The 27,206-nt window shown below is 39.1% G+C and overlaps 1 protein-coding gene across 10 annotated transcripts in view; it reads right to left on the bottom strand.

Annotated features, from left to right (window-relative positions):
* The window catches only part of PTPN13 (protein tyrosine phosphatase non-receptor type 13), a 221,091-nt gene that overhangs the window by 161,506 nt on the left and 32,379 nt on the right, over positions 1 to 27,206 (bottom strand). For all 10 annotated transcript variants that reach the window (XM_070791737.1, XM_070791738.1, XM_070791736.1 and 7 more), the window contains one exon: positions 6,659 to 6,778. In XM_070791737.1, the coding sequence (XP_070647838.1) occupies positions 6,659 to 6,773 (115 nt within the window). In that variant the 5' untranslated portion in view covers positions 6,774 to 6,778. Of the gene's footprint in view, positions 1 to 6,658; positions 6,779 to 27,206 lie in introns of those variants that run through there.

The following is a 27,206-nucleotide window of genomic DNA, read 5'->3' as shown; positions in this document are numbered from 1 at the left end:
AAAAGCTAAAATCTTAATTATGTATACATTTTCAGATATAAGCTTTCCCAATCAGTTAATAAGATGAACTGAGAAATATATATATAATTAGAACTCATGATACAAGTGGACCTCTGATTATGAAATTCCTCCAGAACTTTTATTTCAATGGCCACATTTAATTTCCTAATTAAAGAAATTAGTGAGGCAAAAAGGTAAAATTCAGCTATCTTATTATTTACAAATGATATCTAAGTTACAATACAAATTATTTGAAAATTAAGGAAGGATTAAGAAACATACTAGGTAAATGGCAAGGAAACACAGGTGACAATATTAAGAGCAGAGGAACAGGATTTTAGGCGATGAGTAGTAAAAACGGGAGGGGGGAAGCTTATTTTACAGTGAAAAAAGATCCAGCCCATTTAAATTAGTCATTAGCCATTATATGTATCATAAAATAGCACAAAAACATGAAGTAAGAAGACAGACAAAAACATCCTTATAGTGAAAAGTTTAAACTTTCCCTAAGAATTTGACAGAGCAAGAATGCCATGCAATAAGGATATAGGAAAAAATTTTAAAGCACAAACATCTAACAAGCTTAAGTTATACCTTATAAATAGAAAAAACACATTCTTTTCAAATTCCCACAAATATCCTACAGGATATTACAAAAATAGACCATGTGGCAAGGCTGTGACAAAAATCTCAAAAAACTCTAAAAAGTAATCACACTGATCTTGTTTTAATATTCACAAGACAGTGACACTAAGGAACTTCTTACAAGAGAACCACTTGTCATCATCACCATCATCAAGATGCTTGGAATCACATCTGAATATGATATCTCTCAACAAGGTCATGCTTAGATATCATTATTCTATAAATATTTACCATAACAATTTTGTTTTTAAAAAGGACTCAAATTACTAGGAGTCTTAAAAACATGAAGAAATAATTTTCTTGACCTTCTGTTCAGTAATCCCCCAGTAGAAATGCTTATTTTCAGCCTTTATTTATACTAATAGGAATGTCAATTTGCACTGAAAAAGACACAGTAGCAACATACAAGTTCAAGAAAATAAAGGAAAAAAAAATCCATAAGAACTGAGAGATCATATACCAGACACAAAAGGACAAAGAAAATCTGGAGGGGAAAACACATTATAAAAAAACAAATTTCTTGGAGTCCATTGTATTTTACCTGCTTTGTTCCCCATAACGTTCCCAGTATTATTCATAAATGTGTCTACCAAGACAAACACCATTCATCCACAAAATAAGCAAAGAAAATAGTTATTTTTATTTCAGTTTGTTAAAACAGTTAGGAGAAGAACTTGTGGCAAAAAGACACTACTAAAAAGAAAAAAAAAAAAAAGAGTGTGCTATCAAATAAAAGGAATGAAAAACCAGAGATTTCAGATGTGCTGTGTTCAGTCGCTCAGCCGTATCCAACTCTTTGAGACCTCATGGACTGTAGCCTGTCAGGCTCCTCTGTTCATGGGATTTTCCAGGCAAGAATGCTGGAGTGGGTTACCATTTCCAACTCCAGGAGATCTTTCCAATCCAGGGATTGAACCCACGTCTCCTATATTGCAAGTGGATTCTTAACTACAGAGCCATTTAGGAAACCTTTAGATTTCAGTTAAACTAAATCAAATAAGCATGAGTTTCCTCCAAATAAATAGAAAACTCCAACTAGCAATCATAAGAGTTGGTAATCTCCAGACTGCCAAAGAACACAAATTCAATTTCTCTGTATCACTGATGTTATTCTGTGAGTTCAACGGAAGGCTTTATGATAACCAGATCCCACTGGGCAGTGTTTAAGATATAGCTGCCTCACAATTAATTTTATGAACACATCCAATAAATCTCTTTATTGTAATGGGCCAATATGTTATGCAATAACTGCATCTCAATGACAAGGACTTAATATTCAGATGTTTGATCTCTATTGAAAGTGCAAGTGTTAGTCACTGAGTTGTGTCTGACTCTCTGCAACCTAAGGACAGTAGCCCACCAGGCTCCTCTGTCCATGGAGTTCTCCAGGCAAGGATACTGGAGCGGGTAGCCATTCCCTCCTCCAGGGGATCTTCCCGACCAGGGATCGAACCCAGAGCTCTTGCAGCGCAGGCAGATTCTTTACTGTCTGAGCCACTGGGGAAGTTTTCAATCTCTATTAATGTTGCAAAATTTGAAAGAAAGAAACCCTTAGGTACTCACAGTGTGTGAGACGCTTTATATTCTATGAGTCATGGGCAGGGCAGTGATCTCCCCATTAGCATAATGAAAAAAGGCATTATTTCTCCCTCCTCTGAACATCCCTAGTACTTCCTGTCTCTATCACACATCTGGCACACTGTTTTGAAGTAGTAAACTTTCCACATGCACCTGGCTATTTGGTGCATATGCCTTAAGGGCAAGCCACACCTTCTATTTATTGGAATCTTCCAAACAATACCTCACAAGTAGGAGATGATTTTTCAACATTAATGGACTGTTGGTAATTAGCTGAGTAATGCCACCAACATATCCTTCCTTCAACAACACCTCTGCAGCACGGCTATCTGCTCTGTACTCCAGAGGGCTAATACTTTCCTGAAAATTCTCTGAAAAATTACAATGAAGCAAACAAGGTCCACTGAAAATAACTAGGTTCTAAGTAAGTCATGTTAGATAAAAGGAATAAATTTCCTTTAAATGAATCCTAACTCTAATCAAAGATTATCAAATATCTAGGTTATAAAAGAATCGTGCTTCTGTGCTTAGTCGCTCAGCTGTGTCTGACTCTTTGAAACCCCATGGACTGTAACCTGCCAAGCTCCTCTGTCTACCCATTGAATTTTCCAGGCAAGAATACTGGAGTGAGTTGCCATTTCCTACTCCAGGGGCTAGAAAAATGGGATGGGTCCTAACCTTGTTTTAAGTTCCTGCCTCCGGATTGGAAAACGACAGCAGCAAAACAAAGTATCAGCATCTACCCTCACTCTTTCCCTGTGCTCCTGACTTTCCTTACTCAGTCAGAAGCCACCTAACCTCTAGACCTTTCGAAACATTCCCATGGCTCCTGGTCTTCAGCAATTCAACTGTATAATGGCTCTCAAACTTTAACATGCATCAGAACATCCCTAAAGATCTGCGGAAACACAAAAGGCTGGGCTCCACACAGAGGATTTCCTGTTCAGTGGGTCTAAAAGTGAAAGTGAAGTAGCTCAGCCGTTTCCAACCCTGTGACCCCATGGACTGTAGCCTACCAGTCTCCTCAGTCCATGGAGTTTTCCAGGCAAGAATACTGGAGTGGGTTGCCATTTCCTTCTCAGTGGGTCTAGGGTGAGCCTAAGTATCTGCATATCTAACAAGGCTTCAGGTGACACGGGTGTTACCCATCCAGGGATCCACTTTGAGAACTTTGACTATCCTCAAATGCTCCCCTATTTCTGTTACAATTATTGTGCTTAATTGTTGTTGTTGTTCAGTCCCTCAGTTGTGTCTCTTTGCTACCCCATGGACCGCAGGATGCCAAGCTTCCCTGTCCTACACTATCCCCTGGAGCTTGCTCCTACTCATGTCCGTCGAGTTAGTATGCCATCCAACCATCTCATTCTCTATCACCCTCTTATCCTGCCCTGAATTTTTCCCAGCATCAGGGTCTTTTCCAGTGAATCAGCTCTTCGCATCAGGTGGCCAAAGTACTGGAGCTTCAGCTTCAGTATCAGTCCCTCCAATGAATATTCAGCACTGATTTCCTTTACCATTGACTTGTTGGATCTCCTTGCAGTCCAAGGGACTCTCAAGAGTCTTCCCCAACACCACATTTCAAAAGCAGCAATTCTTCGGTGCTCAACCTTCTTTATGGCCCAACGTTAACATCCATACATGACTATTGGAAAAACCATAGCTTTGACTATATATACCTTTGTTGGCAAAGTAATGTCTCTGCTTTTTAATATGCTGTCTAGGTTGGTCATAGCTTTTCTTTCAAGGAGCAAGTGTCTTTTAATTTCATGGCTGCAGTCATCATCTGCAGTGATTTTAGAGCCCAAGAAAAAAAAGTCTGTCGTTGTTTTCATTGTTTCCCCATCTATTTACCATGAAGTGATGGGACCAGATACCATGATCTTTGCTTTTTGAATGTTGAGTTTTAAGCCAGCTTTTTCACTCTCCCCATTCACTTTCATGAATAGGCTCTTTAGTTCCTCTTCACTTTCTGCCATAAGGGTGGTGTTATCTGGATATCTCAGATTATTAGATTATTGATATTTCTCCTGGCAATCCTGATTCCAGCTTGTGCTTCATCCAGCCTGGCATTTCACATGATGTACTCTGCATGTAAGTTAAATAAGCAAGGTGACAACATACAGCCTTGACATACTTCTTTCTCAATTTGCAACCAGTGTGTTGTTCCATGTCCAGTTCTAACTGTTGCTTCTTGACCTGCATACAGATTTCTCAGGAGGCAGGTCAGGTGGTCTGATATTTCCATCTCTTTAAGAATTTTCCACAGTTTGTTGTGGTCCACAAAAAAAGGGTATGGCACAGTCACTGAAGCAGAAATAGATGTTTTTTGGAATGCACTTGCTTTTTCCATGATCCAATGGATTTTGGCAACTTGATCTCTGGTTCCTTTGCCTTTTCTAAGTCTGGCTTGAACATCTGGAAGTTCTCGGTTCATGCACTGCTGAAGCCTAGCTTGGAGAATTTTGAGCATTACTTTGCTAGCCTGTGAGACGAGTGCAATTATGCAGTAGTCTGAACATTCTTTGGCATTGCCTTTCTTTGGGATTGGAATGAAAGCTTTTTCCAGTCCTGTGGCCACTGCTGCATTTCCCAAATTTGCTGGCATATTGAGTGCAGCACTTTCACAGCATCATCTTTTAGGATTTGGAATCCCATCACCTCCACTAGCTTTGCTCACAGTGACGCTTCCTAAGGCCCACTTGACTTTGCATCCCAGGATGTCTGGTTCCAGGTGAGTGATCACACCATACTGGTTATCTGGCTCATTGAGATCTTTTTCATATAGTTCTGTGATTTCTTGCCAGCTCTTCTTAATATCTTCTGCTTCTGTTAGGTCCATACCGTTTCTGTCCTTTATCGAGCCCACCTTTGCATGAAATGTTCCCTTAATTTTCTAGAAGAGATCTGTAGTCTTTCCCATTCTATTGCTTTCCTCTATTTCTTTGCACTGGTCACTTAGGAAGGCTTTCTTATCTCTCCTTGCTATCCTTTGGAACTCTGCACTCAGATGGGTAAATCTTTACTTTTTTCCTTTAGCTCTTGCTTCTCTTTTTTTCTCAGCTATTTGTAAGGCTTGCTCAGACAACCATTTTGCTTTTCTGCATTTCCTTTTCTTGGGGATGGTTTTGATCACCATCTCCTGTACAGTGTTATGAACCTCCATCCATAGTTCTTCAGGCACTCTATCAGATCTAATCCCTTGAATTTAATTGTCACTTCCACTGTATAATGTAAGGGATTTCATTTAGGTCATACCTGAATGGCTTAGTGGTTTTCCCTGTTTCCTTCAATTTAAGTCTAAATTTTGCAATAAGGAGTTCATGATCTGAGCCACAGTCAGCTCCCAAGCTTGTTTCTGCTGACTGTATAGAGTTTTTCCCTCTTAAGCTGCAAAGAATATAATCAATCTGATTTTGGTATTGACCATCTGGTGATGTCCATGTGTAGAGTCATCACTTGTGTTGTTGGAAGAGGGTGTTTGCTATGACCAGTGCGTTCTCCTGGAAAAATTCTGTTAGCCTTTGCCCCACTTCATTTTATATTCCAAGGCTAAAGTTGCCTGTTACTCCAGGTATCTCTTGACTTCCTACTTCTGCATTCCAGTCCCATGTAATGAAAAGAACATCTATTTTTTGGTGTTAATTCTAGAAGGTCTTGTAGGTCTTCATAGAACCATTCGACTTCAGATTAATTAAAATCAATTTTAAAGTTGAATTCTTTCTTTAGATGAAGTTTGGTTTCTTTATCTACTATTCTAAATTAGAGTTGGACATAAGGTGTGAATGGCAAACACCATCTTTGTGTGGAGCTTTTCAGCACAATATCAAATGGTTTTGAACAAATAAAGGGTGACTCACGCTGTAAATTTTCTAGTTTCAAAATGTCACACAACCATTTGCACCAGGTAACCACCTCATCAGGCAGCACCACACTAGTTAATCAATTTTCATTATTCTGGGGATGCACATATAATTCTTTCTGCCAGGAATGTTTTTTCCTCCCTCTTACATGGTTATCTTTTCTTTTTTCAGGTCTAAGCTCAGGGGTGATTTATACAGGGAAGTCTTCTTTTTCTTCCTATTCACCAGGTCAAAACCTCCTACTATGGGCTCTCATAGTCAACCGATTTCCCTCCCTGGTAGTCCTTGTCATGATTGCATTTTTTTTTACAGTTGTTTATATAAGTATTTTATTAACAGGTATTTTCCACACTGGACTGTAAGTTCTAGAGAGATAGGCAAGATTTTCAGTTTTAAACACTATGATATTTTCAGTGCTTAGCATACATAAGATGTTCCAGTGAAAGCAGCGAAGATCTGAGCTTTTTCAGTCCTAAGGGAGATAAAAGAAAGCACTGCTTTCTACAGTCTGCCACAGTAGCTGCTTTTCTGCGACACCCCCCCCCACCCCCCCCACCGCCCACACACACACTTACCTTTTCTGAATAGTTCTTGGAGGCTTTCGGCACTTTGATTTAATACAGCCCATATTTCTTCCTCCTGCAGTGGTCCACCCCGAACTTCCAGGGCCTCAGCTAGTGACACGTGCATATTACCTATGAAACAAAGGTAACAGATGGTCTACACGTCAGCCAATTCACTGCATTTGCAGTAGTGAAAGTTCTCCATCGGCAATGAGTCTATGAAGTCCCTGTCCACCTAAGTTCTCAATATGGCCCTCAATATATACACTACATAGTCCTACAGCTTCAAGTAGTAGACAGAAAGGACTTAGAGGAAAAGAACTCTCACAACAACCATATGCCCTAGCCCAATACGGTCAACTTCAGAGACAGACCTGGAGAATGGCCATAGTGGTGTAACAGGGAAGAACAAAACCTGACTCCATGTTGGATCTGTTTCTTTACCCTTTGCTTTTTGTTATGTTTGTTACTATAACCACTAGAAGGACGCTGTCTATAGCTAAAAGCATACACAATGGCCTGCCTCGAGGAGCCCTGCCCCTCTGACTGAATGTTAAACAACTGCCTTCGTTCAATTCACAGGAAGACACTCTGACCCTGCCCACCTGTGAAAGGCTGCAGAAAAGAAATGAACACATCTCCTCTCTGATGCTGGCCAACCCAGGAGATATTTTGCAAGAATTACGTCTTTCTGATTTTACTTTCTCACCTCCTCCCCCTCTTATAAAAGAAACTGGCAACCAGACCCTGATAAGATGGTACTGGAGGACACCAGTCTGCCATCTTTTCAGACACTTGGATTCTTGAATAAAGTCGCTATTTCTCCTCTCCTGATTTACTGGCCTGTCCCATGGACGGAGGAGCCCGGTAGGCTGCAGTCCATGGGGTCTCGAAGAGTCGGACACAACTAAGCGACTTCACTTTCACTTTTCACTTTCATGCATTGGAGAAGGAAATGGCAACCCACTCCAGTGTTCTTGCCTGGAGAATCCCAGGGACGGGGGAGCCTGGTGGGCTGCCGTCTATGGGGTTGCACAGAGTCGGACACGACTGAAGTGACTTAGCAGCAGCAGCATGTGGCAAGCAGACCAAGCCTGATTTGGTGACAGTGGTGACTACTTCATGGCAGAAGAGAGACTCAAAGTACCAGAGACACCAAAACTACAGACGATTACATCAAAGCAACCAGATTGGAGTTCCAGGTTTCATTCTATTCATCCAAGGTAGAAAGAATAGAGAGGAGATCCAATGACCATGGTGGAAAAAGTTAGAAATAAGATGGACACATTTTTTTTCCATTCACTGATTTCTATATTTCTCAAAATATACTATAATTTTGCACTAAGTAAACTTAAATATTTCTAGACTCAGCTTTTGCTGCCAACTTACCATTTGCCCCTCGCAAAGCCATTTTACATCTAAACTTCAGTCTTCCATATGTGGCATGGGAATAATAACAAGACAGGAACAACAATGCCATTTTGAGGTGGCTGTGGTAAGGAAAGAAGCTATGCTCGTAATCACGCTTTGTAATCTAAAACACTATACAAGTTGAATTAACAGAAAATCAGAAAGGTGCCTCTGTTGTGACATTTTTGTAAGGTCAATTTTTTTTAAAGCATTCAATGTGTAGGCAATATATTGATGAAACGAGATTTTCCATAGGGCTCAATGATCCTTTTTTTCACTTTGGAAGAGGGAAAGGCAGCTAGTCAAAATCGTCCTTTATAAGTTTTCCTAAATTAACCTTCCTTGAAAAGAAAATTGCTCTTTGTAATGATCACTGAGATTTCTACACTAACCAAACTAAATTAAGAATAATGTGTATCTATTGATAGGCAGAAGCAGTGGGTTTGGAAAAGAAACTAGAAGGAGTAGAAAATGTTAAATACTTATTTTCTGTAATTATATCCTTCATTAAACTTTAAGAGATGTTTTAAAAATAAACATTTTTTTCTGATAAAAGTTGACTTTGCTTACTCAGCTAGCAAGAAAACCTAATATTTTCTTTTAATTTACATTTATGATACTTTAACCCAGATGGAAAAACATCAACTACAGTTCTATACATGAGGCCAGCTTTGTGCTATTACTGTCCTTTTCACATGTTTACTATAGCATTTAATTCTTAGAGTCTGCCTTGAGGGGTGCCTACTTAAATGAGCAATGTGGTGGTTAGAGGGAAAATGTAAGATACTGCTTTGAAAAAGTCACAGAGTTTTATCCAGCTTGAACAAGAAAGGGATCATTTATTCAGATCCCCTCCCCTCCAACTCTCGAAGTTTCTCATGTATTTTATTATATGATAGCACAGTAATGGCACAGTTTTTGAATCAAAAAAAAAAAAAAAAAATAGAAGCTTCATTCTTTTCTAAAAGGTATCTGAATAATCTTCTACATAAAACACTATACTAAATTGGAAATTTCAACAGAAGATACTATTAGCCATCAGATACCAACCAGACTTGTGAGAAAGACTAATCTGTAGCAAAGTTCCAAAGCGATATGAATGAGAACCAGTTAGATAGCTCTAAAGCCTACACACAGGGTATAAACAGTAGGGAGAAAATTGCATAAAGAGAATTTCTTTGAAGACAGCTGTACTGATTCTCATGCTTCTTCCAGTGGGAGGCGGTGGGAAGGTTGTTTGGTATGTGTTCCCTGGAGGTAGGGAGGACACCATAGACTTGAGCTTGATACTTCAGGAATCTGAAGGCTTAGGCTAAGACAGCAGTCAGAGGGAGGAGAGGGCACACAAGACAGCTGGCGGAGGAGGCCAGCTCTATTGACTCTGATATTAGCTGGGTGGGGGAGGGGAAGAGGGGCGAGGAGCAGGAACACATAGCTTGGAGTTAATGAAATCTTACCCAGATGATGAAAATGTCCCCAAATTTAGATTGTGGCAATGGCTGCAGAACTCTGAAGGTATATTTTAAAAAGGTGAATTCTATAGTATGTCATTTATATCTCAATAAAGCTGTTTAAAAAAAATGGACTTTCTCTGGTGGCTCAGTGGTAGAGAATCTGCCTGCCATTGCAGGGGACAGGGGTTTGATCCCTGGTCCAGGAAGATTCCACATGCTGTGAAGCAACTGAGCCCGTGAGCCTGCAAACTGCAACTACGGAGCCCATGTGCCCCAACTACTGACGTCCACGCACCTGGAGTCTGTGCTCCACAAGAGAAGTCACTGCTATGAGAAGTAACTGGAGAGTAGCCCCCGCTGGACACAAACAGAGAAAACCGGCTCAAAGAAATGAAGACCTGGTGCAGCCAAAAGCAAATTTAATTAAGTAATTACTTACAAAGCTGTTAAAAAAAATTCTACCTGGCGTACCGCCTGAGGTTCCCAGACTACTGATGAGGAGGAGGAAGAAACGAGGAAGCATTAGAAAAGGAAGTATGAGGGGAGAGGGAGTAGAGGAAGAGGAAGAAGATTTGGGTATTGGCTAGAAGGAAAATCTTTTTGAAGTGTCACATGAAGGATAGCTCCAGTGGAGGAACCCCATGAAAACACAAGAAAAAAGGTCAGCCTTAAGCACACAATGAATCAGAGAGTGTGAAGCCATTTTATAACAAAAGGCTAGTAAAAAATTGTTTGCCTCTCTACCCCTAGTTTAAATCCCGATGGAATCAGATACAGCAACTGGCAAATGGATGAGGAGATGAGCAACAAGAAGGGAAGCCAATCACACTGCTTCTCACTTACTGCTAATCCCAGCCAGGGGAAGGAACTGGTTCATCTTTGAATAAAGACTGAAATGTTAATTAATATATAGACAAGACTTTTAATTATCGGAGAAAGTGAAAGTGAAGTCTGAAGTCTTAAAGAAAGAAATCGTTAGTCACTCAGTCATGTCCGACTCCGTAGCCCACCAGGCTCCTCTGTCCATGGGATTCTCCAAGCAAGAGTACTGGGGTGGGTTGCCATTCCCTTCTCCAGGGGATCTTCCCGACCCAGGGATCGAACACTGGTCTCCCACATTGCAGCCAGACGCTTTACCGTCTGAACCACCAGGGAAGGCCTAATTATTGGAGAAGGGAATGGCAACCCACTCCAGTATTCTTGCCTGGAGAATTCCATGGACAGAGGAGCCTGGCAGGCTACAGACCATGGAGTCACAAAGAGTCAGACATGACTGAGTGACTAACACTTTCTTTCTTTCTTTCAGACTTTTAGTTAAAGAAATAACATTATATTTTCAACATATGTGACTGCAGTTATTATTCTCAAAGGATGAACAGAGAAGCATGAACTTGAGTTTCATATAAAGGCAAAACAATAACTTCCCCTCGAGAAGGTAAAAGAGAAAGACAGGAAGGAGGGAGGGAAAGATGGAGGGAAGGCAGAAAGAAAGAAAAGTGAGGGGTAAAATAAGATGCTTATGATTACCTATTGTAAAGCAAATGCTATATTCTCACACACACCATATTAAATATTAAGATACTGGTTTTTGTTGTTTAGTTCCAACTCTTTGTGTCCCTATGGACTGTAGCCTGCCACGTTCCTCTGTCCACGGGATTTCCCAGGCAAGAATACTGGAGTAGGTTGCCATTTTCTTCCCCAGGGGATCTTCCCCACCCAGGGATGGAACCTGTGTCCCCTGCACTGGCAGGTGGATTCTTTACCGGAGCCACCTGGGAAGCTTTGAGATAGGTTTTTAAAAAATATTTTTTATTGTGGTTAAAAAGTCTTCTAATATAAAACATACTATTTAAACCATAATTAACTGTACAGTTCAGGGGCACCAGGTACATTCACATTGTTGTGCAACTCTCACAAGACCCATCTCTGAGTTTTTCACCTTCCTAAACTGAAACTCTGTCCCCATTAAACAGTAACTCCTCATTCTGCCTTTTAACTCCCTCTGCCAAATCCTGGCATCTACCAATGTACTTTCTGACTGTATGAATTTAACTATTTTAGGTATAAAGAAATTGGTTTTTAAAATAAAACCTTCCCATAAATAAGAATAAGAAAAATCAAAAGTAACTACCAGACAACAGAATTTTTTCTGTCTACAAAAATTACACCTTTATTGCTTGATTCAGTCAGGTCTGATTTATATGTTGTTAATCCTCTTTAAAATTTTAAAATTTGCCTATTTAGTGTAAGATCTGTATATATTTCTGGTTGGAATTTATTAGTCCACCAAAACATAGAAGGAATATATGTCTTTAGACATAATATCATCTAGCTAACACAAGAGATTAGACACTTTAAATGTATTAACTTTGCTAGAAAAGAGGTTTACTGTTTTTAAAAAAACGGCCTCAACCCTCTAATCACCCAGTCTCAAGATAACATGTTAAAGTAGTTTTTTAAAATTCAAGCAAATAACACATAACTATAGATTATAAATTGTCTACCATCACCAAGTTTGGCAACTACTATCATCATCATTTCCCTCTCTGTTATTTTTATTCACCTTTACTATAGCTCTCCAGATCAGTAAGTCTGAAAGGGAACAAAGAAAGGGAATGAAAGAGATGCAGAAGTAGAAGAGGGATGCAACAAAAAGGAAGTAGAGAAAAAATAAATAAATCTTAAGAGGGAAAAAGTTATGAACATTCTAAAGAGTTTATTACTTTAACTGTTTCCTTTGGACACATTATGAGATAACCTGGGGTGCAGATAAATGACTGGCATTATTTTACTATCAAAAAGGTCTCACTTTACAATACACATAAGCATAAAATTCACTTTTATTTCCTTAAAAGTGGTAGGTTACATGAGAACCACATTGTTAGAAAGACTATCAAATAAATAATCATTTATTATTATGTTTTATTTATTATTATGTTTTATTATCATCATCATTATGTTTTTGGTTAGTTCAGTCGCTCAGTCGTGTCCGACTCTTTGCGACCCCATGAATTGCTGCATGCCAGGCCTCCCTGCCCATCACCAACTCCCGGAGTTCACTCAGACTCACGTCCATCGAGTTGATGACACCATCCAGCCATCTCATCCTCTGTCGTCCCCTTCTCCTCCTGCCCCCAATCCCTCCCAGCATCAGGTTCTTTTTGAATGAGTCAGTTCTTCGCATGAGGTGGCCAAAGTATTGGAGTTTCAGCTTCAGCATCAGTCCTTCCAATGAACACCCAGGACTGATCTCCTTTAGGATGGACACTGGTTGGATCTCCTTGCAGTCCAAGGGACTCTCAAGAGTCTTCTCCAACATCACAGTTTAAAAGCATCAATTCTTCAGTTCTCAGCTTTCTTCACAGTCCAACTCTCACATCCATATGTGACCACTGGAAAAACCATAGCCTTGACTAGACGGACCTTTGTTGGCAAAGTAATATCCCTGCTTTTCAATATGCTATCTAGGTTGGTCATAACTTTCCTTCCAAGGAGTAAGTGTCTTTTAATTTCATGGCTGCAATCACCATCTGCAGTGATTCTGGAGCCCAAAAAAATAAACTCTGACACTGTTTCCACTGTTTCCCCATCTATTTCCCATGAAGTGATGGAACCAGATGCCATGATCTTAGTTTTCTGAATGTTGAGCTTTATGATTTTGGTTAATATAGGTATTATTGTCATGACCTTAATACTGTGCCCACAGAGTTAGATAAAATCACAAAAAGATTCTAATGATGTCATTTTAATCCTGAAGGATTTGTGGTACTCAGCAAATAGGAAACATATAAAAGTGATTTCAAAAAGAACTAAACAGTAAACAGATTGACTTGAATCCACTCAAGTGGTATGACAATTTGTCTGGGGATTGACTAATGAACTTGGACCATTTAAATAGATTCTAAAGAAACACAACTGTAAGAGTACATTACCTAGAGACAAATGAAAACAAAAGCTCAACAGTCCAAAACGTATGCAGCAAAAGCAGTTCTAAGAGGGAAGTTTGTAGCAATACAATCTTATCCCAAGAAACAAGAAAAATCTCAAGTAAATAACCTAACCTCACACCTAAAACAACTAGAGAAAGAAGAACAAACAAAACTTAGGCAGTTAGTAGAAGAAAGGAAATCACAAAGATGAGAACAGAAATAAATGAAAGAGACAAAGAAAACATGCACAAAGACCAATGAAAGTAAAAGCTGATTCTTTGAAAAGATAAAATCGACAAACCTTCAAGAAAAAAAGGGAGAGGACCCAAATCAGTAAATTAGAAATGAAAAAGAAGTTACAACTGACTACACAGAAACACCAAGGGTCATAAGAGACTACTAGGAACAACCGTGTGCCAGTAAAACAGCCAACCTGGAAGAAATGGACAAATTCTTAGAAAGGGACAGTGTCCATATTGAACCAGGAAGAAATAAAACATATGAACAGACCAATCACAAGCACTGAAATTGAAACCATGATTAAAAACCTTCCAACAAACAAAGTCCAGGACCTGACGGCTTCACAGGTGAATTTTATGAAACATTTAGAGAAGAGTTAACACTTACTCTGAAACTTTCAGAAAGTTGCAGAGGAAGGAAAACTTCCAAACTCATTTTATGAGGCCACCATCATCCTGATATCAAAACCAGAGAAAGATACCACAAAAGAAGAAAATTACAGGCCAATATCACTGATGAACATAGATGCAAATATCCTCAACAAAATATTAGCAATTTGTATCCAGTGATACAATAAAAAGCTCATATAACATGATCAAGTAGGATTCATCCCAGGGATGCAAGGATTTTTCAACATCTGCAAATCAATCGGTATGATACACCACATCAACAAATTGAAGAATAAAAACCATATGATCATCTCAATAGATGCAGAAAAAGCTTTTGACAAAATTTGACACCCATTTATGATAAAAACTCTACAGAAAGTGGGCATAGAGGGTACATACCTCAACATAATAAAGGCCATATATGAGAAACCTGCAACTAGGTCACACCAATGGTGAAAAGCTGAGAGCATTCCCTCTAAGATCAGGAACAAGACTAGAATGTCCACTCTTACCAGTTTTATTCAACATAGCTTTGGAAGTCCTAGCTACAAGGAATCAGAGAAGAAAAAGAAGTAAAGAGAACCCAAATTGGAAAAGAAGTTAAATTGCCACTGCAGAGGACATGATACTATACATAGAAGATCCTAAAGGTGCTACCAGAAAACTACTAGAACTCATCAATGAATTTTGTAAAGTTAATACACAGAAATCTGTTGCATTTCTATACACTAACAATGAAAGATCAGAAAGAGAAATTCAAGAAGCAATCCTGTTTACCACTGCATTAAAAAGAGTAAAATACCTAAGAATAAACTTACCAAAGAAGACAAAAGACCTGTACCCCAAAAACTATAAGATGCTGATGAAGAAAATTGAAGAAGACATAAACAGATGGAAAGATATACTATGTTCATGGATTGGATGAATCAATATGGTCAAAATGACTATACTACCCAAGGCAATCTACAGATTCAATGCAGTCCCTATCAGATTACCAATGACATTTTTTAACAGAACTAGAACAAAAAAATCTCAACACTTATACGGAGACACAAAAGACACTGAATAGCCAAAGCAATCTCCAGAAAGAATAACAGAGCTGGAGGAATCAGGCTCCCTAACTTCAAACTGTACTACAAAGCCACAGTCATCAAAACAGTATGGTACTAGCACAAAAACAAAACAAAAATATAGATCAATGAAACAGGATAGAAAATCCAGAAATAAGCCCAAGCACCTACAGTCAATTAATCTTATGACAAAGGAGGCAAGACTACTCAATGTTGGAAAGACAGTCTCTTCAACAAACTGTGCTGGGCAAAGTAGACAGCCATAAGTAAAAGAAAATGAAATTAGACCATTTCTTAACTCCATACACAAAAATAAGCTCAAAATGGATTAAAGACCTAAGTGTGAGGCCAGACACTATAAAACTCCTAGAGGAAAACATAGGTATAACACTCTATGACATAAATCACAGTAACATCTTTTTGAATCCATCTCCCAGAATAATGGAAATAAAAGCAAATATGAACAAATGGGACCTATTTAAACTCAAAAGGTTTTGCACAGTAAAAGAAACAATAAGCAAAATGAAAAGACAACCCACAGATTGGGAGAAAACATTTGCAAATGATGTGACCGATTAAGGCATTCGTTTTCAAAATTTACAGTTTATGACACTTAATAGCATCAAACAAACAACCCACTCAGATGGCAGAGGAGAAGGATGTGTGCTCATCTCCTGCAAGAGCACCAAAACTGCAACTAGCTGTCGAACAACCATCAAAAGGAGGACACAGGAACCCACCAAAAAAAGATTCCCCATGTCCAAAGACAAAGAAGCAGCTGCAGAGAAACGGTAGGAGGGGTGCAATCATGATAAAATCAAACCCCATACACATCAGGCAGGTGACCCACAAACTGTACAGTAATACCAAAACAATGACTCAAAAAATGGGCAGAAGATCTGAATAAACATTTCTCCAAAGAGGATATACAGACGGCCAATAGCACATAAAAAGCTGTCCCACATCACAAGTTTTTAGAGAAATGCAAATCAAAACTACAACGAGATATCACCTCACAACAATCAGGATGAAATGAAAGTGAAAGCCGCTCAGTTGTGTCCAGCTCTTTGTGACTCCATGGGCTATACATTCCATGGAATTGTCCAGGCCAGAATACTGGAGTGGGTAGCCATTCCTTTCTTCAGGGGATCTTGCCAACCCAGGGACTGAACCCAGGTCTCTCAAATTGCAGGTGGATTCTTTACCAGCTGAGCCATGAGGGAAATTGACAAGTAACAAATGCTGGAGCGGTGTGGAGAGAAGCCCTCCCACACTGTTGATGAGAATGTAAATTAGTACAGCCACTATGGAGAACAGTATAGAGGTTCTTTAAAAAGCTAAAAATAGAGCTACCATATGACCCTGCAATTCCACTCCTGGGCATACATCCAGAGAAGAACATGATCTGGAAGGATACTTGCACCTCCAATGATCATTGCAGCACTGTTTACAATAGCCAAGACATGGAAGCAACCTAAATGTCCATCAACAGAGGAATGGATAAAGAAGATGTGGGGTGTGTGTGTGTGTGTGTGTGTGTGTGTGTGTGAGTGTCCATCAACAGAGGAATGGATAAAGAAGATGTGGGGGGTGTGTGTGTGTGTGTGTGTGTGTGTGTGTGTGTGTGTGTGTGTGTGTGTGTGTAGGAATATTACTCAACCATTAAAAAGAAGGGAATAATGCCATTTGCAGCAACATGGATGGACCTAGAGAGAGTCATACTGAGTGAAGTAAGTCAGACAGAGAAGGAGAAATACCATATGACATCCTTTATATGCAGAATCTAAAAAGAAATGATACAAATGAACTTACTTAAAAACAGAGAGACTCACGAACTTAGAAAATGAAGTTATGGTTGCTGGGGGGAAGGGATAGGGAGTCTGGGAAGTCATGTACACACTGCTATATTTAAAAAGGATAACCAACAAAGACCTATTCTATAGCACATGGAACTTTCCTCAACATTATGTGGCAGCCTGGATGGGAGGAGGGTTTGGGGTAAAACGGATACATGTATATGTATGGCTGAGTCCCTTTGCTGTTCACCTGAAACTACCACAACATTGTTAATTGGCTGTACTCCAATACAAAATTAAAAGTTTAAAGTCTGGGGGAAGAAAAAAGAAACAGGACCGTAAGAGAACCTGTTTCAAGAACAAAGCCAACTATAAAACAAAGATGTGCCACTAGTTTGGAGCACAGAGACACTCATCGTTGTCTAAGGACTAGCTAAGGTCATTAAGAAATCACAGTGAGTTGAGAAAGCAATCCCCAAAGTTACAAACATCTTTAATTCAGGAAAATTTACAATGAATTTCATAAAATTTTAAGAGCAGAAAGCCCATATATTAGTATCTGTACATATTTGGTATTTTAGCTGTTTATAATGTTTAAGAAAAATAGGTCCGAATAACAGATTTGCTTGTGATTCCAATTTAAATAATGTAACTGAGAAAATGATTTCAGGCTTATATAAAATATCACAAATACCACTGGAAAATAAAAGAACTTAAATCTTAGCATATTTACAAGTTTCCATTCATTACAGACTTCTTTAAGTACTCAGGATTTTGTGGCGGGGGTGGGGGTCAGTCAGACAACTGAAATACTTTTAGAAGTCAAAAAATTTTAAATAAATGTTCCAGGGATTGAATCCATGCCCTCTGCAGTGGAAGGTGGACCACCAGGGAAGTCTCTAGAGGACAATTTTTAACTGTATGAATGCAGTTTAAAACAATTGAGGCATTTTAATTAAGTTTGAAAATAGGATCATATACTCAATCAAAAGGTCCCCTAAAAGTGACTACAAATCTTTTCTACAAGTAAAATAACTGACCTTAGAAACTTAACAACTAGGTTTCAGAATTTGTAATTTAATAAGAATATTCATTTAAAAATAATTTTCAATAAGCTTTGCTATATACAGTATGTATTTTTTTAAAGTTAGCAGAAAAATCATTGTGATTCTGGATCAGACAAATTTTTCTTAGATACAACATCAAAATTACCCTTAAAAAATGGTTACGAGTTTCAACTTCCCTGGTAGCACAGTGGATAAGAGTCTGCCTGCCAATGTAGGAGACGGGGGTTCAATCCCTAATCCACATACGGCAACTCCTGAAGCCCATGCACCTAGAGCCTGTGCTGCACAAGAAAAGACAACTCCAATGAGAAGCCCGTGCGCCACGAACTAGAGAGTAGCTCTTGCTCTCCACAGCTAGAGAAAGCCATTGTGTAGCAACGAAGACCCAGCTCAGCCAAAGATACATAAATAAAAAATAAAAATAGCAACGTGTACATGTTGATCTCAGGCAAGAGTTAAAAAAAAATGTTAAGAAAAATGTTAAGACTTCATCAAAATTAAAACTTCTGCTCTTTGAAAATAATTGTTCAAAGAATAAAAAGAAAAGTCACAAATTAAAGGAAACATTTACAGATCACATAATTGATAAAAGATTCATAACCCAGAATATATAAACTATCAAAATACAATAGGAAAACAAACAATTCAAATTTTTTACATCAAATTCGCAAAAGATTTGAACAGGTGTTTCATCCAAGAAAGAAAGTACATGGATGGCAAATGAGCATAAAAAGATGCTCAACTTCAACAGTCATTAGGAAAATGAAATTAAAACAATGAGATACTGCCACACAGCTATCAGAATGACTAAAATGAAAACAACTGACCATACTCAGTGTAGCCAAGGATGTGGAGAAACCGGAACTCACACACAACTAGTCCGAAAGTAAAATGGTACCTTTGGGGAAACTAACAGTTTCATAAAAAGTTTAATATAAGCCTACTTACTATAGGATCTAGCCATTCCACTCCTAAGTATTTACCCCAAAGAAATGAAAGCTTATATCTACACAAAGGGAACGGTTCTCAAAACTTTCTGAGATGCTCTTCCCAGGTTATAATCCTCAAATTCGTCTTAAATAAAACATTCAATTTCTTAAAGAAATAAAAAGACTTATATACAAATGTTCGTAACAGCTTTATTTGTAACAGCCCAAAACTGGAAACAAGCAACTGTCAACAAGTGAATGGATAGACTGATCTTAGTATATTCTCACAATGGAATATTAGTCAGCATAAAAGGAATGGACTAGTATTGATACATGCAACAACATGAATCTCAAAATAATTATACTGAGTAAAGGAAGCTAGATCAAGAAAAAAAAGAGAGAGTATGTGCTTTATAATTACATTTGTACAAAATTATAGAAAGTGACAACTATAGTTATGACAAATAGCTCAGTTGCCTAAGGATGGCATTGTGCCATGAAGAGGCAGGTGGCAGTGATTACAAGCAAGCGTGAGAAAACATTTGGGGATAGTGGATACATTCCCTACCCCGATGATGGTTCACAGGTAGCTGCACACGTAAGTCAAAAACTCAGCAAACTGCACACAATACGTATAGTCTATTATATGTCAGTTATGCCTCAATAAAGCTGTTAAAAAGAGAAAGCAAACTAAACCTGACCAAAGCCAGGACAGCATTCCTTTTCTTTGTCCTGGGAAGCTAACTGCATTTTTTTTTTTTCCCCAGAAGAAACCAAGCCCTGACAACAAGCAACACATGCTTTAAAAAGAAAAAAAAATTTTTTTTCTAAAACAGGTCCAGGGGCAAATTAGGAGTCGGGTCACACAGCAGGAGGTGAGTGGCAGGCCAGAGAGTGAGGCTTCATCTGCCACTTCCCATCACTTGCCTTACCACCCTCTCCCTCACAACTGTCTTCCATAAAACAGGTCCCTGGTGCCAAAACGTTTGGGGACCGCTATTCTAAAAGTTAGGTGGCTCAGATGGTAAAGAATCCGCATGCAATGCAGAAGATCCGGGTTCAATCCCTGGGTTGGGAAGATCCCCTGGGGAAGGAATCTTAAAGTTAATTTTTCTCCCATTAAAATAAAATCTATTAGACAAATCAAAATCCACGGCTAGGCTAAATCTAAGATTTTCCTTTCTGAAACAGCCAAAGCATATCTAAGATGCTGTGTAGCTTATATTATTCAAGCTAGAATATGTGGCTTGATAACACAATAATTTTGTAAAAACCTTTATTCAAGATAGCAAGCTCTTGTTTTTCTCTCAACTTCTAATTTCCTAAAGCATTTAGACCTGAAAGTATAATTACGAAAATTATAGGCCATGTGAAATAATGTGAAATTATTTCTACCTTTTATCTGTCAATCCAAAAAGAAACGGTCAACACCAAGCCAGATGTATACAAAGTAGGAACAACAAAAGCACAACCAGATCTCTTAAAGACTTAAAGCTCATCTCCCTAATTAAAAAAAAACAAACAGAATATTTCTCTTCCATTAGAGCGTATGTACAGATCAAGTAGTAGAGAAAATGTTACTGCCCACTGTAATCAGAAAAAGACTAAGAAAGAATTGAGATTTTAAGGAGAAAAAGAGATAAAAGTCAGTGAAGTTTTAATTGGATGTTGCCTCAAGGTAGAAAATAGCATGTGTCTAAACATTTTTATTGATGTTAGAGGAAAGCTTAATATTTGTCAACTTTTCCATTATACTTTTCCAGTGAGAGAAGAGAAACTAAAACACAAGTCTAAATTGCCTTTCTGGGCCTCTGGCTCAAGTCAACTACTTATCTAAATAGAAATCATATATGCCTATTCCCTGTTTTTCAAAGGGCAGCTTCAAAAAACCAAAAGAAGCATTCTGGAACTCTTTTATCTCTCTGGATCATTTACATTTAGGAGAAAAGTAAATTGAGGGGAAAACCTCTAGTCTCACATGTGTTATATTTTTCCTCACCAACTGGGATGTACCAACAGAAAACAAGGTAATGGTAGAACTTTAGTTCTGAAGTTCGGTTTTTCTGCATCACCTCTCCTCTCCACCCACTGACTTTCGTTATGATCACTGCTTTAGAATACCTGGTTGGTCATCAAGAAACGTAGACTTTGGGGCTTCCCTGGTAGCTTGGTGGTAAAGAATCTGCCTGCCAATGCAGGAGACAAGGGTTCCATCCCTGATGGGGGAAGATCCCACATGCCAAGAGCAACTAAGCTCATGCATCACAACTACTGAGCCCAGGAGCCCAGGAGCCGCAAGCACTGAGCCCAGGAGCTGCTACTGAAGCCCGAGCACCTAGGGCCTGTGCTCTGCAACAAGAGAAGCCACAGCAATGAGAAGCCTGCTCTCTGCAACTAGTGAAAAGCCTGAGCAATGCAAAGACCCAGCACAGCCAATACAAATAGATAGATAATTTTTAGAAAAAAGAAACGTAGACTTCAAATGCCTCAGGATAACAGCCAATAAAGGAAACAAATACGATGAGGCACAAAAGTCCATGAAAAAAAATTCCTATTTGCTTTTCATATTGTAATAAACAAATGAATGTTGTAGGCAGAATTCAGAGTTTGTCCTCAACATTCCCTTTCCTGTTGTGAATTGCCTATGGGGAGGTACAAGACCAGGAGCTGAGGGATACTCCAGCCAACAACCAGCAAGACAATGGTTCTATGACCACAAGAAACTGAATTCTACCACCAACCAGTGAATGTGTCATGGGACTGAGAGTCTCAGATGTTACCGTATTCCCAAGCTGACACTCTGATTTCAGTCTGGTGAAATCCTGAAAAAGGGAACAGGATCACGTGCACCCAGAATCCTGACAAACAAGAAGTGCAAGGTAATAAGTGTGAGCTAAATTTGTAGCAACTGAAAGTGGGATTCCATTATGAATGAGAGTGTTGGTCGCTTAGTTGTGTCCAACTCTGCAACCCTATGGACTGTAGCCCACCAGGCTCTTCTGTCTATGGGATTCACCAGGCAAGAATACTGGAGTGGGTAGCCATTCCCTTCTCCAGGGGATCTTCCCTACCCAGGTCTCCTGTGTTGCAGGCAGATTCTTTACCATCTGAGTTACCAGGGGACCCTGGGATTCCACTACAACAGTGACTAAAAATGGAGGAGAAGCTTCGGAACTGTAGTGAGCAGAAGCTGGAAGAATTTTGAGAAAGCCTAATTTGCCTCAAACAGATTTTTAATAGATGAGTGGACTTCAACCTGAATATTGTTGGTGAGGGCTCAGAAAGAAAGGAGGAACACATTATTGCAAACTGGAAGAAGGGGAATCCGTATTCCATAGTGGCAGAAATCTTATGACATTGTACCCTACAGTTAACATGGAAAGCAGAACTTTCAAGTGGCAAAACTGCACATATGATACAAAGGAGACTTCCAAGAGAAGTGTTAAATATGCTGTCTGGTTTACTCTTGCTCTTTACAGTAAAATGCAAAAAGAGAGAGAGAGAAATAGAGGAAAGTCCTGTTAAAGAGGAAGCATCAGGACTACATAATTCTGAAAGTACCCAGCCTTTCCAGATAGCAAAAGATGCCAAAAACCAGAAATGGTTGCCAAAAATACAATAGACAAAAAATGATCTTCTGCTAAAATTTCAGAAAGGTCAAAAGGTCAGAGGATTCAGTCACAGAGAGGGCCCTGTCAAGATTTTAAGGGTCTCTGGTAAGCTTTAGAGTTTTCCCTTAGCCATCGCAGGAGGAGGCAAAGACAGCAAAAGGATTATTTTGAAAAGAAAAAAAATAAAAATTCACAGGTGTAACTTCTGTCTAATGTAGTGAATCCCTGTGGAATCCACATAAAACCCAAAGTTCCTGAGAAAATGGTTTCAGCATAAACACTGCCGGGTTGGACTAAAAGAAAGAACATAAAATGAAAGGAGGCTGTTGGATTGCAACCTCAGTTCTACTGCCAGGACAAAGGCTGGTTGAAAGAAACCACTCAGCTGCAAATATACACTACCATCCTAGAAAAAGGAAGACTGATTCAGAAGGCAGAATTGAGACTCAGAGGGCAGAGCTGACTGCCTTGAAGGGTTATTCCCGGGCTTTGAAGCCCAACCAAAAAAAAAAAAAAAAAGCCAATCTGCCCACCTGAATCTCAGAACTGTTATGGACAGTGGGACAGTGATGGACAGAGACTCCTTTTTGACTTTCCATCCTGCCGTTCTCCCTTCTGGACCAGAATGTCTGCGATAGTTATCCCTGGTGTGTCCCACCATTTTATGCTGGGAATGTTTGGAACAGTCTCTTTAGTTTTATAATTTTACAGGTTCACGGGATAAGAGACACACAAGAGCCTCATCTATACCTAATGTAGATGATTCAGACGAGCCTTTGGACTTGCAGCTGATGTTTTAACAGGATGAGGACTCTGGGAACCAGGGGAGGGGGTGTATTTTGCTTGTGAGTGAGCATATGGGTTCAGAGGCAAAACTATGGTAAGTAGAACTCTGACATAGCTCCCTAAATTCCTGTCCCCTTGGTATACCCTGGCATATATCTTAGTGTATATAATCATCCCTTTGCTTATGGATGGGACCAGTAAATATCAAGGGATAGGAGCCCACTTGACTCAGCTGTGATATAGAACAGTGGTCCCCAACCTTTTTGGCATCAGGAACCAGTTTCCTGAGAGACAGTTTTTCCACGGACGTGGTTGGGGGATGGTTCTAGGATGATTCGAGCATATTACATTTACTGTGCACTTTATTTCTATTATTATAACATCAGGTCCACCTCAGATCACCAGGCATTAAATTCTAGAGGTTTGGGACCCCTGATATAGTAGACTGTTGGAGCAAACTGGAAAGGAATTCAAATACAGGGAGCTTTCCCTTGCTCACCCTGATGAAGCCAACAATCATGCCGTCAACTGCCTACGGAGGGAACCACATGGCAAAGAGTCGATGGTTAGACCGTTGAGCCGAAAGCAGACCTCAGCTGACAGCCAGCAAGAAAATGATAAATTTACCCCATACAGCTGCAGGGAATTGAGTCCTACCAAATAAACAGAGAGCTCAGAAGACCACCTCCAAGCCTCAGTTGATATTCCAGCCTGGTGTGACCCTGAGCAGAGCACCCAGTTAACCTGCACCTGAGTTCCGGACCCACAGGAACTTAAGATAATAAAATGTGTCGTTTGGGGCTTCCCTGGTGGCTCAGTGGTAAAGAATCTGCTTGCCCATGCAGAAGACATGGGTTCGATCCTTGATCTTGGAAGATCCCACATGACTCAGAGCAACTAGGCCCCTGTGCCACAACTACTGAGCCCGAGAGCTGCAAACTACTGAGCCCACATGCTGTAAATACTGAAGCCTGTGCGCCCTAGAGTTCATGTTCCACAAGACAGGAGCTCCTGCCCACTGAAGCTAGAGAAAAGTCCTCATAGCCACGAAGACCCAAGCATAGGCAAAGATAAATAAAGTCAGATTATAATAAATAAATGTGTTGTTTGAAGCTACTAACTCTATGGTAATTTGTTATACAATAGAAACAATAGAAAATAAATACAACCAGGGTACAGATTTTGAAGAAAATATAAAAAAGTAAGTCCTGTTATTATACTTCTAAAGTTTTCAGGATAATGCTTTCAGACCATTAAAGTGGATCTCATAAGAGAGGGAACATGCTGAGTAAATTAAGCTTGTCTTTCTAGACATCAAGGTTTATACAAACCTGTTACTTCATGCTTTAATTGGCAAAGCAATGTGCACTGAGGTGCCTTTATCATACACTGTTTGGGATATAATGTTAGGTGATCCAGAAAAGTGGACCAAAGCTCACTCGACTCAGAAGTGAATGACTAATATAAGCAAGACAAATAGTGCCAGTTTATTAAAGAGGCTCTTGCTATAATATTTTCCTGATTTTCCACTAGTTAGCATTCTCAAGATCAGGCAATACTTCTACAGTTACAATCTAAATGAGCAGCAAGAAGTCAGCTATTAGAGGTGTTAGGAGGCAGAAGGCAACAAACTCTACCTAAGTGGCAGATAATGGGTTGGCCAAGAAGTTCTTTTGGGTTTTCCCCTATGATCTTATGGAAAAACCCAAACAACCTCAATACTAAAAGTTGAATACTGAAGGAGAAAGTGATGTTTGTCTTCTCTTCCTGACCTTTCTTACGAATCTATCCAAATCTACTGAATCTAAAAATTGGGGGTTAAATTTATACTGCAGTATGAAATAAAGCAGTAGATGTCATTCTGTATTAATGTGGACAAATCAACTTTGACTCTAGATAAAAATAAATGAAACAAGAGTAAGCCCAAATGACCGCACAAGTCACAGATGAAGCACAATAAACCTACGCACGCTCCAATAATTACAAAAGTAATTTCAACTTGATGTTTGGAGACAGCCAAAATTCTATTCAAATTGCTCCATCCTAAAAGTGATTTTGACATTACCAATTTCCATTTTGAAACATCTAAAAAATTGAAATGTGGTATAAAACACCTAATTACCTAAAACAATAAATTCAATAAACCTGAAAACCAAATTGAAAATACTAAGCAGTGACACAAGAGATATTCATATTGAGTACTGCTGTTTATTATGCCATTTTTATTTTATCTAATATCACTGTGACAACTAAATGAGACTATTGCTTATAACTGAAATAATGACATGACTTAAAAAAACTTATCAACCCAATCCCATGTGGTTTAGGGTATTCCTTTAATTTGTGGCAATCCAACTAACTCCATAAAGATGTGTTTCTCAAGGTGTAGTTTCCATATTTAATTTTTATTTTAATTAACTATACAGTGCTCTTGTGCAACTGTCATAGAAAAGAATCACTAGTATGTAAATGCAATGGTAGCCTTTTTCAAAAGAGAAAATAAAGGAGTTCATGCTTAGAGACAAATAATGGTAAAATCATTTTGGGTAAATTATTCAAATTGAATACTAATGTATTATAGGTTAGAATAACCTAGAATAATGTACTCCCCTCTACAAGTCACTTGTCAAAATTTTGAGTTTAATTTCAGATTACATCACACCATCTCTTTTAACACTAATCAATGCCACTCAACATCAAAATTAATTTTAACTCATATAATCTCCATCTATTCTCATAAAGCTAGAAGTGTTCTCTACATCCAGTTTTTATTGAAGAAATGCATTTGCTGCCAAGACTTCACCTAATCACCTCAGGGCAGATTCCTAAATCTATCTCCAGCCTTGAGAAAGCCCTGTTTCAAGTTCTAGATTTTTAAATTTAACTATGTATTGCACTTTGCACTTTTTTTTTTGGCCTGGGTGCTCTTGTATCAAATTCATTACATTTAGGGAGTCCCCTGGTGACCTAGTAGTTATTCTTTCACTGCCACGGACGAGGTTCAATCCCTGGCCAGGGAACTGAGATCCTGCAAATGGAGTGGCCCAAAAACCCTAAAATAAAATAATATTTTCCTCCAAATCAGCCAATCTTATTATTCCAAGAAGATTAAGATTAGCGCTATTCCTCTAGCTGCTGCTGCTGCTGCTAAGTCGCTTCAGTCGTGTCTGACTATGTGCGACCCCATAGACGGTAGCCCACAAGGCTCCCCCGTCCCTGGGATTCTCCAGGCAAGAACACTGGAGTGGGTTGCCATTTCCTTCTCCAATGTATGAAAGTGAAAACTGAAAGTGAAGTCACCAGTCGTGTCCGACTCTTTGTGACCCATGGACCGCAGCCCACCAGGCTCCTCCGTCCATGGGATTTTCCAGGCAAGAGTACTGGAGTGGGGTGCCATTGCTAGCAGGCTCCAAGTCTCTGTTCTTTGACTTTTTTTTTTCTCTCTTTCACCTTCGTCTCCTAAGAACTGCTGCTTATTCATTCTCAATCTCTCTGAAATTAATCTTTCAAGTCTCATAAAGTGGAGGAAGGCAGATGAAGAAGATACAAGAGTTAGAGTTAAGGTCTTCCAGGCAAAGGAACACCCTGTAAACCTGAAAACAGATAAGAAACAGAGATGGTGTTGAAATTCTGTAATGGGGAGGGGAGACATGAGGCAACAGCAGTGAGTAGGAGCCAGACCACTGAAGCTGTTTTGTGGTTTGGCTAAGCAGCTTGAATTTTATGCTGCAACCTATGAAGAGGCAACAGCAAATATGAGGGTGAGGTGTAAAGTGACAAAATCTGAATTCTTGAAGGATCATTTTAATTAGAGAATGGAACCAACAGAGGTCTTGAACTATAGATTGGGAAATGGTTAGTATGTAAATGATAGACAAA

The sequence above is a fragment of the Bos indicus genome, chromosome 6 (genome assembly GCF_029378745.1).
Source record: "Bos indicus isolate NIAB-ARS_2022 breed Sahiwal x Tharparkar chromosome 6, NIAB-ARS_B.indTharparkar_mat_pri_1.0, whole genome shotgun sequence".
In the NCBI taxonomy this organism is placed as follows: domain Eukaryota; kingdom Metazoa; phylum Chordata; class Mammalia; order Artiodactyla; family Bovidae; genus Bos; species Bos indicus.
Note: the sequence above shows the minus strand (reverse complement) of the source record. Positions and strands in the feature narration are given on the sequence as shown.